Genomic DNA, 17,277 nt, shown 5'->3' with positions numbered 1-17,277 from the left:
AAAATGGAGGGTAGTGGTGGATGGAAAGAATGGGGATTCAGCCAGGGATGGAGACACATGGATCTGAGAGTGCTGGGAGAGAGGACTTGAGAGCCACAGTTGGATGAAAGACAAACACTTGGAGTTGAATATGGTGCTGGACTGCACCAGCAGAGGAAAGGAGGGTATAGAGAGATGCAGCGAGACAAAAATATTGAAGGGATGATGGTGCAAAAACATGGAGTTGGAGATAGGGATTTAGGTAGAGTCCAAAATGAGAGACAAAGGAAAATGGTCAAACTGGCAGCAAGAAAGAGAGAGATACTTTTTGATACTCATGTAACAAGAGAAGACCTCTCCATTTATACCCCCTTTTCAGGTAAAGCTTGGTTTGACTTGGTAAAAATTTATCATTTGGATTTTCATCTAACCATTTAGTCATCTGTGGGTTTTCTTTTCTTCTGTTTTTTTTTTTTTTTCCAATTGTTCTATAGGTGAAGGTTTACAGGGCAAATTAGTTTCCCATTCAATAGTTTTTATGAAAATTGTTCCGTGACATTGGTTGTAATTCCTAAATGTGTCAGCACTCTCCCCATTATCACCCTGAGTTCCCCATTTCCATTTGTCCAGTTTTCCTGCCTCTTTCTGCCTTCTCATCTTTGCTTTTGGGCAGATGTTGCCCTTTTGGTCTCATATAGATGATTTTTCTAAGGATCACTTTCCTCACAGGTGTCACTGTTTATTTTATAGGCCTGTTTATTTTTTGGAAACCCTAGTGGCATAGTGATTAAGAGTTTGGCTGCTAACCAAGAGGTCGGCAGTTCGAATCTACCAGGCCCTCCTTGGAAACTCTGTGGGGCAGTTCTACTCTGTCCTATAGGTTTGCTGAGTCAGAATCAATTTGCCAACAACAGGTTTGGTTTTTTTGGTTTGGTCTATTATTTGGCTGAAAGGTGACCTCTGGGAGTAGCTTCAGTTCCAAGTTAGAAGAGTGTCTAAGGACCATAGTCTCGGGGGTTTCTTCAGTCTCTCTAGGACCAGTAAATCTGGTCTTTTTCATGAATTTGAATTTTGCTCTACATTTTTTTTTCCACTCTAACCAGGACTTTCTGTTGTGATCCTGGTCATAGCAGTTGGTAGTGGTAGCCGGGCACCATATAGTTCTTCTGGTCTCAGGCTAGTGGAGGCTGTGGTTACCGTGGTTCTTTAGTCCTTTGGACTAATTGTATCTTTGTCTTTGATTTTCTTCACTCTCCTTTGCTTTGGATGGAAAAAGACAAGTCGTTGTATCTTAGATGGCCATTCACAAGCTTTTAAGACCCCAGATGCTACTTACCAAAGTAGGATGCAGAACGTTGTCCTTATGAACTGTGTTACGCCAATTGACCTGGATGTCCCCCAAGACAATGGTCCTTAGCCTTCAAGCCCAGTAACTCAGTCCTGCAAGGTGTTTGGTTATGTCTAAGATGTTTCCATGACTGTGTACCCTGTGTGTTCTGTTATATGTATGAATATACATGCAGCACATACAAATATGTATATAGGAATATCCATGGCCAAACCTATATATGCACGTGGGTGTACTCCTATACACCCTCCCACACCTATTCAGCATACATATCTGCCTATGTATCCACTCATAAATTCTTGTTTGTTATTACCGTTGTTGCAGGATTATATATGTGATAGTGGTTACTGCCATTGCCTTTTATTCTTGTGTACCTCTCGGTGTCTTCCCTTGCCTTGGTCATGTTGTGCTGACTTCCCTCATATTGTGTACTGTCTTTCCCTTCACCAAAGTTAACACGTGTCTACCCTCTAGTTAGTGATTTCCCCTCCCTCCCCCTCCCATCCTTGGTAACCATCAAAAAATGTTTCTGTGTGTAAACCTTTTCTTTATTGTTTATAATAGCAGTCTCATATATTTGTCATTTTGTAACTGATTTATTTCACTCAGCATGATGTCCTCCAGATTCATCCATGTTGTGAGATGTTTCTTGAATTCATTATTGTTCTTTATTGTTGTGTAGTATTCCATTGTATGTATGTATCACAGTTTGTTTATCCGTTAATCCGTTGATGGGCACTTAGGTTGTTTCCATCTTTTTGTGATTGTGAATGATGCTGCAATGAACATGTGTGTGCGTGTGTCTATTCTTGTCACGGCTCTTATTTCTCTAGGATTTATATCTAGGCTCTGTGGGTTTTGTGATAAGCTTATTGGATGCTTCATTGTGGCCCATCTTCATTCTTCACTCTCTTGAGAATTTGTTTTTCCCTTACATTCATAAGGGAATGTAACACTTTTGATTTTGTTTTCTATCTTAAAAGATTTATAAATCTGATGTCACATGAGGTATACATTTACAATGAAACAAGATGTCTGAGTAGCAAGTAAGAACTTATTTAAATAGAATGGAGGAAGGTTAATGAGAATTTAGAGTTGGGATAACCAAAGTTTAAAGTTATCCTATTTTTCAAAAACCTTCATAAGCAGAATTCACCTGTCTCTGGTAGAAGTACGGTACCTTTTTTTAAGTTATTTTGCTGCACACCTTCAAGTTTTCTTCAAATGACTTCTTGAAAGCTTGTGTGGATGTTTTAGAGCTTGTGGCTGGTTAGCACATCTGGACCTAATATCTTATGCTTCTCTAGCACCTCTACCCAGACCTCGAGATATGAAACTCAGAGATGTGACTCACAGCACCATGAATGTCTTGTGGGATCCTGTGCCTGGAAAAGTGCGGAAATATATCATTCGATACAAAACACCAGAAGACGATGTCAAAGAGGTAGGTTGGAGATTAGAAAGGATTTGGAAATATTTATTTTCCTACTGGGTTTAACAAAAGAATTGTTAGCAAGTATAGATGAGAGCATGTTTTGAATACTTGTCACTTTATTAATGTAGTGTTGAAAACGTGAGATTAGTAAAGCACTTTTTGAAAATCTGATAATATGTTGTAGTGGCTTGCGTTTAGCTTAAAAATGTTTTGTTGTGTGATATTAATCTTGAAAAGATCATCCCTCAGTAGATAAGGAGTTATAGAATCTAAATGGTATTTCCTTCTCAATCAGATGCCTTAGATAGTGCTCTGCATTTTATGAATTGCTAAAAAATGACTAATGTCATAATAATGTTTCTAAAAATAAAAGGTAGCAAGGCAATGTAGAAAGAAGAGGGAGACTCAGAGAGGAAGATAGGACAGATGAGCAAGACAGAAAGGATGAACGTGTTAGGTAATGAACTTTTTTTCAGGTGATGCTGAGGTGAAGAGCTGTTGCCATGACAATCTGATTCAAAATGGGAGCAAATTGAGGAGGATTTACTAGTGAATGGGTTTAACACTTGTGTGTGCTTGGAGGAGCATTAATGTCAGTATCTCAGAGGCACTTGTGGGACATAGAAATCGTTTCTCTAAGCACCTAGTTACTGACTCCACTGGTCATCTGTGAATTATACAAAAGCTAATTTTATACCTGTGCATACACATTCACTTCTCTCTGGGTTTCAGTTCCAAAAGTGGGTATGACTGCCAGTGGGCCTCACAGGGTTCTTATATATAGCAAATGAGATAATGCACAGGAGAACATTTCTGGAGAAACAAGACAATGATATAAAAGGAAACAGGTGAAAAATTGTTTGGTTGTCTGAATCTGTAGGCAGCCATCATTTACCAGACAATAATGTCAGGTATGGTTCCAGTACATATATTTTTTTCCATCTTGAAAACATTTAAACTTCTTTCAGTTCCTGGATTCTTATGCAAATTGGAAACACTGCTTTTTTTGGAATCACAATTCTTATGCTCTTGTGCCTAAAAAAAAACAAAGCAAAACAAAAAAAAGTTGCCATTGATTCCAGCAACCCTACAGGGCAGAGTAGAACTGCCCCGTAGGGTTCCCAAGGCTGTAATCTTTAAAGAAGTAGACTTCCACATCTTTTTGCCACAGAGTGGCTGGTGGGTTTGAACCTCCAACCTTTGGATTCATTAGCAGCTGAGTGCTTAACCATTGTGCCACCAGGGATCCTTAAACAATGGAAAGATGTCAGAACTAAACCCTTTGTAAAAATAGTTCTACTGCTGTTTTTTTATTATAGGTAGAGGTGGATAGATCACGGACCAGCACCCCCCTCAAAGACCTCATTTCACAAACCCTGTACACAGTCAGTGTTTCTGCAGTGTATGACGAGGGGGAGTCTCCCCCAGTGACTGCTCAGGATACTACCAGTGAGTTGTGATTATGTTTCATTGATAATCGGGAAACAGCGCTTTACATGCTTGCATAACTGAACTTACTTGGTTATCTCATTTCTTAATGCTTTTCTTTTTTTCTTCTTACCGGTATTTAATAATGTCTGGATTCATAGGTTGTTTTTCACTTATTTTCTTTGGAACAAAGCGTGCCATCTTCTAGCTTTGTATCTGTTCCATTTATAAATACTTTCTATCCTACTTCATTATTCTATCAGCCAATGTTACTAATTCATGTTCCAGATACTTAACTGGGGTGTGTGTGTGTGTGTGTGTGTGTGTGTGTGTGTGTAAAAGCATATTCTTGATGTATGTTGGACATTTTCTCTGGAAAAGGTGTGTTAGTTATCAAATATCTTTTGAGCTCTTGCTATGTGTAAAGTGCTGTCAGGGGTACCAAAATATAAGCATCTTTGCCTCCTCAACAGTTCATGATTTAGTGGCAGAGGTATAAAATTTAATGAACAGTACACGGGATCATGCATGGAAGGCCAGGTAAGTGGCACTCAGATTGTGCACTATGGCATCTCAGAGAAAGGGGAGACTGCCACAGTGGAGGGTTGGGAGAGACACAGGGCAGAGTGGCTGGGACCTTCCCTCCCTGCTCGGCTCTACTTCATCTTTCAGGGATGCCAGTTTCTCTCCCTTTCATGGTACTTCCTTACTATTTAATCCAATTGTTGTTGCCTGTCAATCTTTTTCTATCTATCCCAAGTTCTCTTGTTCCCTCTGTGAAGGCAGAGGTATACTTATTTTGCACGGCTTTGTATCTCCGCTGCCTAGCACAATGCCCAGTACATAATTAATCCAAATAGAGGCAAAGAAATGGGAGTCTAGAGCAGCACTATCCAAAAGAAAAATAATGTGAGCCACATATACAAATTTCTATTTCCCAGTAGTCACATTTGAAAAGGTAAAATTAATTTTAATAGTATGTGTAAGCTTTCTTCAACCCGATATGTCAAAATATCATTTCGACATATAATAAGTATAAAATGATTAAGATATTTATGTTATATTTTTCATATTAATTATTCAAAATCCAGGGTGTATTTTACACTTCAGGCACATCTCAGTTCAGACTAGCCACTTTGCAACTGCTCGTTGCCATCATCGAGTCGATTCCCACTCACAGTGACCCCATAGGACAGAGTAGAACTGCCCCATAGGGTTTCCAAGGAGCAACTGGCGGATATGGACTTACTGACATTTCGGTTAGCAGCCGAGCTCTTAACCACTGAGTCACCAGGGCTCTTTTATATGCTTCTTATCCTTCAGTTTTCTGATAACTTTTAGATACCTCCAAAGTGCATCCTTAATGGTTGGTTTGTTTTGCAGTTGTGCTTGTCAAAGTGGTGCCACTTTCTTTATCTCAGTAGGCCTTTTCATTGTAATTATTAGAAACAAATTTTTTGATAGCTCTGGGTTGTGTGTAGTTGGCTTTGGTTACCAGGAAATAGAGAATTAATTGGCAATGAAAGCTCAGGACTGATGCCAGATGTTCCAGACTGCTTAGGCTGAAAACCACCTGGAGTGCCTGGTCAATGGAGGGGATGTTAGTTGGGATTTCTGCACTCATCAGCATCTCTGGAGTTGTCTCTATTGTTTGGTTAGAGTCAGTTCAGTCTGCTTAGTATTGTGTTTAAGGTTAGGGATCTATAGGGAAAAGCTATGTATGAATTACTTAGATCATTACATTTTCAAAATTTCTTTCCTATGGTAAAATTCCCAGGTTGAAATTCACTGTATGTTTAGGTAGGTATGTTGCAATCACTTGTCAAAATGTAATACTTGTGCTGTTTAAATCGACGTAGATGTTGCCATTTGTAAACTGCATTGATGTGTGTATTGTTTTATTAAATAAAAATGAAACGGTTTCCTTTTGGGTATTAGAAAAATGAATTCTGAAAGTTAACATACAAATGAATAACTGTTTCTTTGGACATTATCTTAAATTTGAAATAGAGCTATATACTTAGTTTGTGCCATTCTTGGATAAGGAGCAGGGCCTCTTAGCCTGGAGTCCATGCATTTCTTTGAGGCCACTGATGGACTCGAGGGGGTCCATAAACTCTCTGATGCTGTATGCCAGAGTTTGTGTTCTGTGCTTATATATATTGTTCTGTGCAAGAGTCCATGACTTTTATTAGATTTTCAAAAAACTTTCAGATGCAAAAAGGTTAGGAAACACCTGAGAAAAGCGTTATTAAACGGTACCTTTAAAAAAAATCTCCATTTTAACGAAAAAAATTACTGGGATATAAATATTATAGCAGTTTTAGGGGCTCTATCTTGTATTTATTTTTTCAAAGTGAACTGAACAGGTAAGATGTCTGATCAAAGCAATGGATTCAATCAGTTTTTCCATGTCCGTTAAGATAAAACGAGGGAGTTTTATTATATTAGGTTTGTAGGCCATATTCAAAAACTTAGTACTGCTTTTTCTCATGATAGGACATGTGCCAGCCCCAACCAATATAAGGATTACTGAAGTAACACCAGAGAGTTTCAGAGGAACTTGGGATCATGGGGCTTCAGATGTGTCTCTCTACAGAATAACCTGGGCACCTTTTGGAAGTTCAGATAAGATGGAGGTAGTCTTAACTCTTTTTATTACTTTTTTTTCTACATACCATTTCATTGTAAGGAATCTTGTTTGAAATATGTATTACCTCTCTTGCCAGATCAGCATCTTTTCTAACTAGTGACATATGAGTTCATGACATGCATTAAATAAAGCAGGAGGGACATCTGGCTAACTGGTTGCAACAAATTGCCATTTAGTGTTGTATAAGTTGTGACCTAATTTTCTGTAAGTTTTTTTCTCTTTCCCCAAGACCATCTTAAATGGAGATGAAAATACTTTGGTGTTTGAAAATCTGAACCCGAACACTCTCTACGAAGTTTCAGTTACTGCCATCTATCCTGATGAGTCTGAAAGCGATGACCTGGTTGGCAGTGAGCGCACATGTAGGTTTTCAGCTTTCAAATAGAACACTGTAATTTTAAAGTTACTTTTAAAAAATAGTGCTACAGCTATATTAATAATGTTTCTCCAAACTCTGTTTTCTTTTAGTGCGTCTGATACCCTTAACAACACAAGGTAAGAATTTAATCTGCTGAATTGCATGAATGAATAAATAGTAAATAAATTAATGAGTGAAAATTACAACAAAGTAATCCAGTGGGAACAACCTCCTTTTAAATTTTCAGGTGTTAAATGGGGCCTGTTTTAAAAGGGCTTTCTTCAAAATCTTTGCTTTGCTACTACTATACTTTGTTGAGTTGTCATTTAAAATCCTCTGACCTTCTTTATGATAGGGTCAAATTTAGTTCTAAACCTAGAAGTATACAACTTTATTGATTTTTATTAGGAACAATTTATCAATATCTATACATTTTTTGAGGCATTATTCTGTTTGCTTACTCAGTTTTTCAATAATCTTTCAGCTCCAAAAAGTGGCCCACGAAATCTTCAGGTGTATAATGGAACATCTAATAGCTTGACTGTTAAGTGGGATCCTGCTAGTGGTCGCGTGCAGAAATACAGAATCACTTACCAACCTTCAACAGGGGAAGGCAATGAACAAACGGTAATTTGTTTTATAAAAATGGTAACTTGGATAAATTCTACCCTTTCTTCTTCAAACTTCATTCACCTTCAGTGCTTACTCATATTTATTTTTTAATGGACTTAAGATTTTCTGTATTGGATGGAACATTTCACTCCTGATGCAGAGACTCCGTGGACATTTTCAGTAAGGCCATAGTTGCTCTTCATGGTAGCCTCAAAGTATGAGGCATGTGCCTCAATACATCCACATTCCCCTTAAAACCTATTAGGCTGGATTATCCATAAAGGAATCTAGACCATTTTTCAGTCTATTTAAATTTCCAATCAATATCTCGTTAAGTTAATCAAGGGTTGAAAGTTTGCTAGATAACAGCAAATTATAAAATTTAGTTTCTTTTACAATTATTCTGGTTTGTGTGTGTATGTGTGTGTATTACAGGGTATCTCCTAGATCTAGTATTCCCAGATCTGGGAGTCCATTCACCTAATTCATACTATTTGATGTTTTTATATTGCCCTAAATGGAGCTACCCTAGAAAGATGTTAGGACTGTAAATTCAGTCTTCATTGTCTTTATCTTTCCAGTCTTCATTTATTTAACAGAGCCTTTGTCCATTTCTCTGCTTTGGTTGTCTGTCTCTGGACCTTCTCTAACTTTGCCTTTCATGAAGTGTGTGACTAGAAGTGCACGCATTATCCTGGTCAGGAAGCACCGTGCTTTTTGTACAGATAGGGTGATGCGTTCTATTTTATTTCAAATACCTTTCTTGGTGAAGTCCAGATTTTTTTTCTGTAACTTTTTTTGGCTGTAATATTTCCTCATATGGCCTTAGAAAGACATGCATAATTAACTTTTAATCATCAAACTTGTTGAGCTCCTGGAAATGGGCCATATCTCTTACCAGTTTGAGATCTTAGCAGAGGCATACACTGACAATGGTTAAAGGTGTGGGAGAGGTCTCTAATAATATGTGGTAAATGGGCTTAGCCAGATTAGGAACTCTCCCATCCCCAGAGCGACTTTTGAGTTGGTATTTCGAGTCTACCATAATTCCAGTCTTAAGTAATATGATGCATTTTGATTGATAATTTATATATTTTAGTTAAATAGATTAGCAATAGTAAACTAAATATCGATTATAATCAACTGAGTTTTATATAAAATAAGATAAAACAAAATAGATGGAATGGTATTTTAATTTTAGAAACAATTTCTTTTTTCTTTGCCAGTTCAGATTTAAGTAAAACTATAAAGCAGGTGAAAATTGTTCACCTTCTTGGTGATACTAACCCTCCAGCTGCTTTTCCTGAATGGCTTTTATTATCTCCCAGATGTTTGTTATAATTAAAAAGAGTCTCATAAACATATCCAATGGAATGTATTAGCTGCTAATATCTTAAGGTTTGTTATTCTTAGGGGTACTTGCATTTTAATGCTAGTACAAGAAATAATGAATCATTAAAGCTAGAATTATTTTGAAAGGTTTTGGGAAGAGAAGTAGGTAGACACCTCTCTGCTTACTCATAAGACTAGTTCTACTAAGTAGATGCCTTCAGATTAGTTAAGTATGAAGTTTTTATAAAAGTGGCTTATACTGATATCGATACTTTTCTCATAAGCTCAAATATTACATTTATTAAAATTAGCCACTGTTGTTCACTTTGCTCATATTGAGGATAACTACAGTGATTTACTGTGTTTTTTTTTTTGAAACAGAGACTACTTGAGTGACGGGTGCTAAGTTAGAAACATCTGGACTTTACTAGCGCATCCAGCTGTCCACATGTGCACTCATTGTGGGCAGCAGGCCATTTTCATGAGATTTTGATTAGTATGGCATAAACATCTGAATTTGGTAGACTGTTAACAAGTTTTCTTTCAACAAGATAGCTAGATGGTCTTAAGCAATGAATAAAAAGTCTTAGTGCTTCATAATTGGAAGAAATTGGAAAGCTTCATTCCACAAGGCTGGTATCATGGAGATGACTGGGACCCCTGCTTGAGTAGGGCCTGGCAAAGGGTCAAGTCACGTAGTTTTATACAGCGAATGCTGGTCTAGGGGCAGTTTTCTTTGAGAAACACTAAGAGTTTAGATCTTTTGCTGAATCACTTGAACGTATTTCTAAAGCAAATAAAAACATCTGCAAAAAAAATAAGAATAACAATGTGTGGTGTGGAGCCTGTAATATTATGCTGTTCTTTCATATGTTAAAGCCCCTTTGTAGCTTAGTTATGATTAACGCATTTTTGGGGAAGAATTTTGTGAAATGTGTTTTGGATGAAATTTCGCAGTGCTGGTGCCTAGCAAGTTGAAATACCTTTGGGGTCACCAGTCTAAAGCTTAAAATCCTTTTTACGATTTGAGGTGCATTTTTACATTTAAAATTATACCATGAGTTATGTTTTCAACCTTCATCGCAGTTGTATGTATTTTCAGAACTTGGCAAGGGTCTCAGAGAGCTCTCCTGCGGAAAGAGCTTTTCCTAAAGATTAATGAGGTTAACACTTATCCCTCTTTTCCTCAAGACCACAATAGGAGGGCGGCAGAACAGCGTGGTCCTGCAGAAACTGAAGCCTGACACTCCTTACACGATCACTGTGTCCTCCCTGTATCCTGATGGTGAAGGAGGACGGATGACGGGAAGAGGCAAGACCAGTAAGTGACATCAGAGTTCCTGTGGCTTCTTTAATAACTGCCATCAGAATGGAATCACATCTTTATCCAGAAACAATTGAGTGACACAAAGTTTTACTAATCTTCTAAAATGCATTTAAAAATTGCTATAAATTGTTTTTAACATCCTTGCTTGGACTTATCCATTTCTATTTGAGGAAAAATATGTTTATTACTATCTAGGATTAAAAAAAAATGCTCTGAGGTCTAAATGTCTCATGGTGATGGAGACATGAGATCTGAGTGCCAAATCGTCACAGCCATTCATTCATTACTTCAACACTTATCTGTAGGCTGCCTGCTATGGGTCGGCAGTGTTCTAGGGTATCCAGGAGATATCAGTGAAGACATGTTTTGAGATTGCTTGGTTGGCAGGATCCTACTGTGATGTGATTTCTGTGCATTTCAGAACCACTGAATACGGTGAGGAACCTAAGAGTGTATGACCCTTCTACCAGCACCTTGAGTGTTCGCTGGGACCATGCTGAGGGAAATCCTCGGCAGTACAAGCTTTTCTATGCCCCAACAGCAGGTGGTCCAGAGGAACTGGTAATTATTTATTGAAGTGAAAATGCTAGTTTGTTTAAACTGTAGATGAATGATTTAAAAGTGGAACTAAAAGAATTAACCACTTTGCTTTAGAGTTGAAGAAGTTTTATTCACTTAATAGAACTTGACAGATGATAGAGCTGAAGAAGTTTTATTCACTTAATAGAACTTGACAGATGATTGATTGGTACCTTTGTGCCTGAGTGGTAGGGTGATTTTGGGTTTGGGGTAGGGAGGATAAATAATCATTCCAGGGAGCCCTAAAGGTGGAGCATAGGATGAGTATAAGGGGCTAGAAAAGTTTTCATAACCTCTTGAACTGTTCATATGGGATATATCATTATATCCCATTATTATAAAACTTGCTTTTTGGCGTGGTCTTGAGTTATCAGTATTTTGAGTATTACATTGTTTGAAGTATTATTTCTTTTACAAGTTTCTCAAATGAAGTGCTTTATGTTTTATTAAAATCTCTAGGTAGCAATCCCTGGGAATACCAATTATGCTATTCTGAGGAATCTGCAGCCTGATACCCCATACACTGTTACAGTCATTCCTGTTTATAGTGAAGGTGATGGGGGACGCACATCAGATACTGCAAGGACTTGTAAGTAAAAGGGCAGAAAAATTAATTCTCCATTATAAATTTAGATTTTTATTATAAGGAAAATATAGGCCCATTAAAAGAAAATTTGGGAAATTCAAAATGATAAAGACATAAAAATTAACCATAGTACACCTCCCAAACACCACCAATTATTAACATTTTGGTGGATGAAATAATAAATCTATAAGGGTTTTGTTCTTTTCAAATGATTTCTGGATTTGTAAATGTGTATGCAATCATCAGTATGCTGATTCAGTGACGAAAATTCACTAAGCTTTGCTTTTTGTCTCAAATTTGTGTGAAGCAGTGTTTTGTAACTGACGTTCATAGTGAAATTTGTTCATTGCATGACTTGATTGCACACTTCTCTGCTGTTGAAGTAAGTCTTACTGGCATTAAAAATTGGTGTGCTTTTATTTGCCATTAACATCTTGAGAAACCAGTTTACAGTGGTTTTAATATTCTTTGTAGTATTGTTTAAAGACTCCTGTGCATACATATAAATATTTATTTGGCTTTAAAAACATACTTGCTGATGGCTAAAAGGAAACAAGCATGGATAGCTTTCTTTGGTAGAAAATTAGTGGTCTAGAAAGATGATGTTATTGGCTAAACTAGAGGTTGGGGTTAATATGTGGATTTAATTTATATGCTTTTCTAAGTCCCTATTGCTGCAGTTAATTGAAAACTGAGTGTATCATTTATCCCCCTCCCCTTATGTCTTTTCTCTTAATCACAGAAGACAGTCAGTAGCTATTTACTGAATGTTGGATGAGTAACTGACACTAGCTGACTGAATTAGATGTATCCCATAGCTGTTGTCAAGTTTTACTTAGAAGGAAGACATTACATTTCTCTTCTCCTATATTTCGTTTATCTATGTTGGAAAACTGAAGCTCCTTTTCCTTTGCTTCTTTTTTGGGTGATCCAGTTCTACCATTTTTAATAGCTTGTTTTTATTGGAAGAAACTTTGCTTCCATATAGAGAAAGGGTATAGTTGGCTAACTTTGGCTAAATTTGATTATTAAAAGTTTTAATCTGCTTTCATGTGTAGATGATTAGAAGTTTAAGGAGGATAGTATTTTATCCTATTACACATTGTAGTTCTGGAAAAATGATAATAAAAGCTCGATATGTAGAAACAGACTTAAGAAATGTGTTGGCCTTCCTTTCTTCAGTGGTAAGAGGACTGGCAAGAAATGTGCAAGTGTACAACCCTACACCCAACACCCTCGATGTTAGCTGGGACCCTGCCCTCGGGCCTGTGCAGCAGTATCGCATTGTGTATTCTCCTGTGGCTGGCACAAGACCCTCCGAATCTGTAAGTAATTTTGTCTTAGAGCTTAGCAAAAGAATTTTGTGGAGTCTACCGTGGCTCCTGCTATGGCTGCTGGCTGGGAACAATAAGTGAATTGTTGGTGTGACACTGCCTCTCATGGAAACTTCATTTCCTGATGAAAGCAGTCTTGTGTTTGTGTAATGTGTGGGAGCCTGTGAGAATGCAAACCCCATATATGCTAAGTTCCATGTGTATAATACTTAGATGATGGTTTTTAATGAATTAAGGCAGGTGTATTAATTATAGGGCAAGTTATAAACTCAAAAATGAATGCTAGGAAAATACAGATTAGTTATGAGTTAAAAACCCAAGTAATAAATGCAAATCACTGTGAAATCTTGTCAGTTTGGGCTTTTGCTGTAAAGTACAAATGTCTCTGTTATGAAAATATCTTAGAAGTCTGCTTTAATTGGCTCTTACAAATTGCCCAACCTATCTTCAAGTCATAGTACTATTCAGTTTTGTAAGTAGATTACAATTTAGAAATCAGAAATGACAAATTGATTACGTATAGCATCAGAACACTTGAGGGAAAGTAAATTTATAGACCAATATAATTTACAAGTCTTTACAAAGATAAACAATGATGATGAACAAAGATTAGCAAATGATGAGCAGTACATCTATTCTGTAAGAATTTCAGTTTTCATATCCCTGTGTATGGGAAGATGTATTCAGACAACTCTTGCCCTTATCCATTGCATGGAGTCACTCTCTATTTTAATACAAGTCTGCTCCTAGTGTGTGAGTCCCTTTTCTTATGTGTATCCAACAGTCAGGATGTGTGGCCTGGGCAGGGCTCATGGTGGAAGTGCAGTTGGCTTTTGAGGTGTCTGGGCTCAGCATTTTATTACAAATAGCATTATATTGACTGATCAAAGACTTGGTAAGCATTTGGGTTTTTGTCAGGCAGAATTTGGCTTTTTCCCCCCTCCAGATCGTGGTGCCAGGAAATACCCGTACAGTGCACCTGGAGCGACTGATTCCGGACACACCCTATTCTGTGAACATCGTGGCTCTCTATTCAGATGGAGAGGGGAATCCCAGCCCCGGCCAGGGCCGAACACGTGAGGCGACAATCCTTTCCCCATCCTATGCCCTTGTAACGATATTAGCAGGGCTTCTCCTAGTGAGTGAGGAGTGGAGCAGGGTGGGTGAGAGAGGGGTGGTGAGCGCGCTCTCCTTATCTGCGCAGGTGCGGGCTGGTGTGTGCACGTCATTCTGCCTGGGCTCCGCCCACATTCAGGGGGCCTGGCTAAAGCTCTGGTTTGATGGCTGCCCTCAGCGCTGAGGGTATTTGGTTCTTTCCCTCCCGGCACTTTTTTTTTTAAATCTGAGATTTAAAACTCAGATGAGGAGGAGTTTCCTCCCTTCTTCTGCCCTGAAGTGGTTCTTCTCACTGAGTGGGCACTTTGGAAATGTGAGAGCTCAGCCTCCATATTTCATTAAACAGAAGGGCGTAATAGTTGTTATAATGATCTATTTCTCAGTGTGTAAATTGGGGTTAATCTAGCTCTTACGTCACTAAAAGTTCAGCATGTAACCATAGCTCTGAAATGTAGCCCTTTATATTGTTTATGTCATTTCACATTCAAAACCATAGAAGGTGTGTATTTTAACATAATGGAGTAAACATCCTAGTAAATAGTGAAACACTTCAGGTAACTTCCTTAGTCTGATTTGGAAAAGTCTGTGAAATCCCCTCCCCCACCCTCCTCACCAACCACCCTCCCTCCTACCCCCCTACCCCTGTTCCCTGCCCCAGGCTATCTGACAGACAACTAACCTGTTGTATTTTATTTATTTAGTACCACGAAGTGGACCAAGAAATATGAGAGTCTTTGGGGAGACAACCAACAGCCTCTCTGTAGGCTGGGATCATGCTGATGGGCCAGTTCAGCAATACCGGATCATTTATTCTCCCACTGTTGGTGATCCAATTGATGAATATGTAAGCCTAATAATCATTTGTCTGGGCATTTGTAATTTTTTGCCTTTTTGGAGGATGAAGTTAAACTTCTCCTTTAGGAGTGTACTTTGATTAGGGATGAGTCCCTGACTCTTGTGTGAATCATCTTTTTTGTGGCTTTCTCTGACATGATATTGGGACGACCTGCATGTGCCTAGTGTGACCTCCTACACCACATGGGCTCATTCTATTCTAATTACAAATCAGAAAGTCTGTCCTATGTCATGATCACCTGCATATTGCTAACCACCTAATTACACCACAAAAACTAAGTCTAGGGAAACATGGTACCTATTAATTTCTGGGATATCTAAATTAATGTTCAAAAGATGTGATTACTCAAATCCTACCCTTTCTTTAAATCTAATTCCTTTACAAGGTCTCCTTTAAATATTCCAGCGCTAATTGGTCTATCTTTTCTCTAAACAATATTTTGCAGTACACTTTGGTTTTGTAATATACAGACTTTCATATTAGCTTCAAATTTTTGAGTGTCATATGTTGCCTCTCTAGGACCAGATTCAAGCTTCTTGTCGCTCCTTCCTAGCCATCACTATACATGTCCATTTGTTATGGATGGAGAAACTCAGCACTTCATTTGAGGTTTAGTGATTAAATGCTATGGGTTAGTAGAAGATTAAACAAAACATTGATTGTAAAGCAGTTAGGTCTGTGGTTTATAACTGTTTTGCCACATACATCTTCTTTAATCATTCTCCCCCTCTGAACTCCATGTGATGAAATACGTAATCTCCTTGAACCCAACATATTAAGCTTTACTTCAAGCCCTCAATTTTATTAATAAAAAACACATGTAACTGCCATTTAGCATTTCTGATCAAAATGAGATAACTAATATTACCACAGTTAATGGGTATGATTTTAGCCAAAGTAAAGATGCTCCATGCTATACAGTTTGTTTGGCCTTGTCATGACAAATAATGCAATTTCCCTTGGCTTTTTGAAAAGGTTAAAAATATAATTTCTTCCTCCAATTTATCATTTGGAATTACAGGACTTTAGGTGGGAATCACTGGCATAACTGATTTATGTTGCTTATAAAAGCCAAGCATAGGGTTGGAAGAGAGCTTGAGAGATCTGCCTGATTCATTCCTTTTTTACAGAAGTAGTTTAATGCATTGTTTTCGCCTACTAACATCAGCCAAGCTGATTCTCGAGGGTAGACTGATTTCACTTTGCTCACCGATATATTCCCAGAAGCTAGCAACATATCTGGCCCATGGTAGGTACTTAGTACATATTTGTTGAAGGAATACTTGAAATTGTAGCACATAATTAAGAAAAATGAAGGAAATAAACGTATATTACTGAGTGCTGCAGTACTCAGTAACGTACTGAGGTGTCTTACACATTATCACCTCTAATCCTTACAACTTCCTTCAGAGATGCCAATTCACACAGCTGTTAAGTGGCTGATCTGGAATTTGAGCACAGATCTGTGATTCTAAAACCATTCTCCCATGTTGCTCAGAGGCAGCATAGACATAAATGTCTTGCCATGAGTGTTGCGCAACAAAAATGTGAAGAAACCATTATTGTTTATGGGAAGACATAAGACAATATTGTCTTTCCATCTGGCAGTCCTCTAGCTGATATTAAACATATAATTTAACTTCTCCTATAGACGACAGTCCCAGGCACAAGAAACAATGTAATACTGCAGCCCCTGCAACCTGATACTCCATATAAAATTACTGTTGTAGCTGTTTATGAGGATGGAGATGGTGGTCATCTAACAGGAAATGGAAGAACAGGTAAATGGCTTATACCTTTCATTATCTTTAAATTTTGTCTTTACCAGTGAATCACAAATACTACATTAATACTGCATTAACACTTATGTTAGACATTGAATTTTGTAAAAATGATGATATGGAAACAAAATTTGTTTTTAACTTTCTAGAGGTCCATGATGAAAAGAAAAAAGGAGACAAAAATCTCCATATTTCACTTTGCTGGAGATAGTTTTATTTCTTCTTTGGAAAACCATTGCTTTTTCTCTGAATAATCTTTTTGTTGTGTGGTGTTGGCTAAGGCTGCAGTTGTTAATTCAATCAATATAAAACCAAAAACCAAACCTGTTGCTGTTGAGTCCATTCCGACTCATATCCTCTATTGTGATTGACCCTAAAGTCACAAATCAAGCAGCAAAATGGTTAGCAATTATCTTCTTTTTTATTTTACTTATTTGCTTATTTTTTTTTATTGTACTTTAGATGAAGGTTTACAGAATAAATAGTTTCTCATTAAACAGTCAGTACACATATTGTTTTATGACATTGGTTAACAACCCCACAACTTGTCAAC

At 37.7% G+C, this 17,277-nt stretch overlaps 1 protein-coding gene across 1 annotated transcript in view; it reads left to right on the top strand.

Moving 5' to 3' along the window:
* Positions 1-17,277, top strand: part of COL12A1 (collagen type XII alpha 1 chain) — a 129,647-nt gene that overhangs the window by 62,557 nt on the left and 49,813 nt on the right. The window contains exons 26-38 of the mRNA XM_004390153.1: positions 2,635-2,771; positions 4,082-4,211; positions 6,690-6,829; positions 7,073-7,205; positions 7,312-7,338; positions 7,686-7,828; positions 10,337-10,466; positions 10,894-11,033; positions 11,511-11,640; positions 12,820-12,962; positions 13,918-14,047; positions 14,789-14,931; positions 16,595-16,724. Coding sequence (XP_004390210.1) covers positions 2,635-2,771; positions 4,082-4,211; positions 6,690-6,829; positions 7,073-7,205; positions 7,312-7,338; positions 7,686-7,828; positions 10,337-10,466; positions 10,894-11,033; positions 11,511-11,640; positions 12,820-12,962; positions 13,918-14,047; positions 14,789-14,931; positions 16,595-16,724 — 1,656 coding nt within the window. The remainder of the gene's footprint in view (positions 1-2,634; positions 2,772-4,081; positions 4,212-6,689; positions 6,830-7,072; positions 7,206-7,311; positions 7,339-7,685; positions 7,829-10,336; positions 10,467-10,893; positions 11,034-11,510; positions 11,641-12,819; positions 12,963-13,917; positions 14,048-14,788; positions 14,932-16,594; positions 16,725-17,277) is intronic.

Source organism: Trichechus manatus, unplaced genomic scaffold, assembly GCF_000243295.1.
Source record: "Trichechus manatus latirostris isolate Lorelei unplaced genomic scaffold, TriManLat1.0 scaffold00287, whole genome shotgun sequence".
NCBI classification, from domain to species: domain Eukaryota; kingdom Metazoa; phylum Chordata; class Mammalia; order Sirenia; family Trichechidae; genus Trichechus; species Trichechus manatus.
This window is presented reverse-complemented; position numbering and strand designations above follow the sequence as displayed.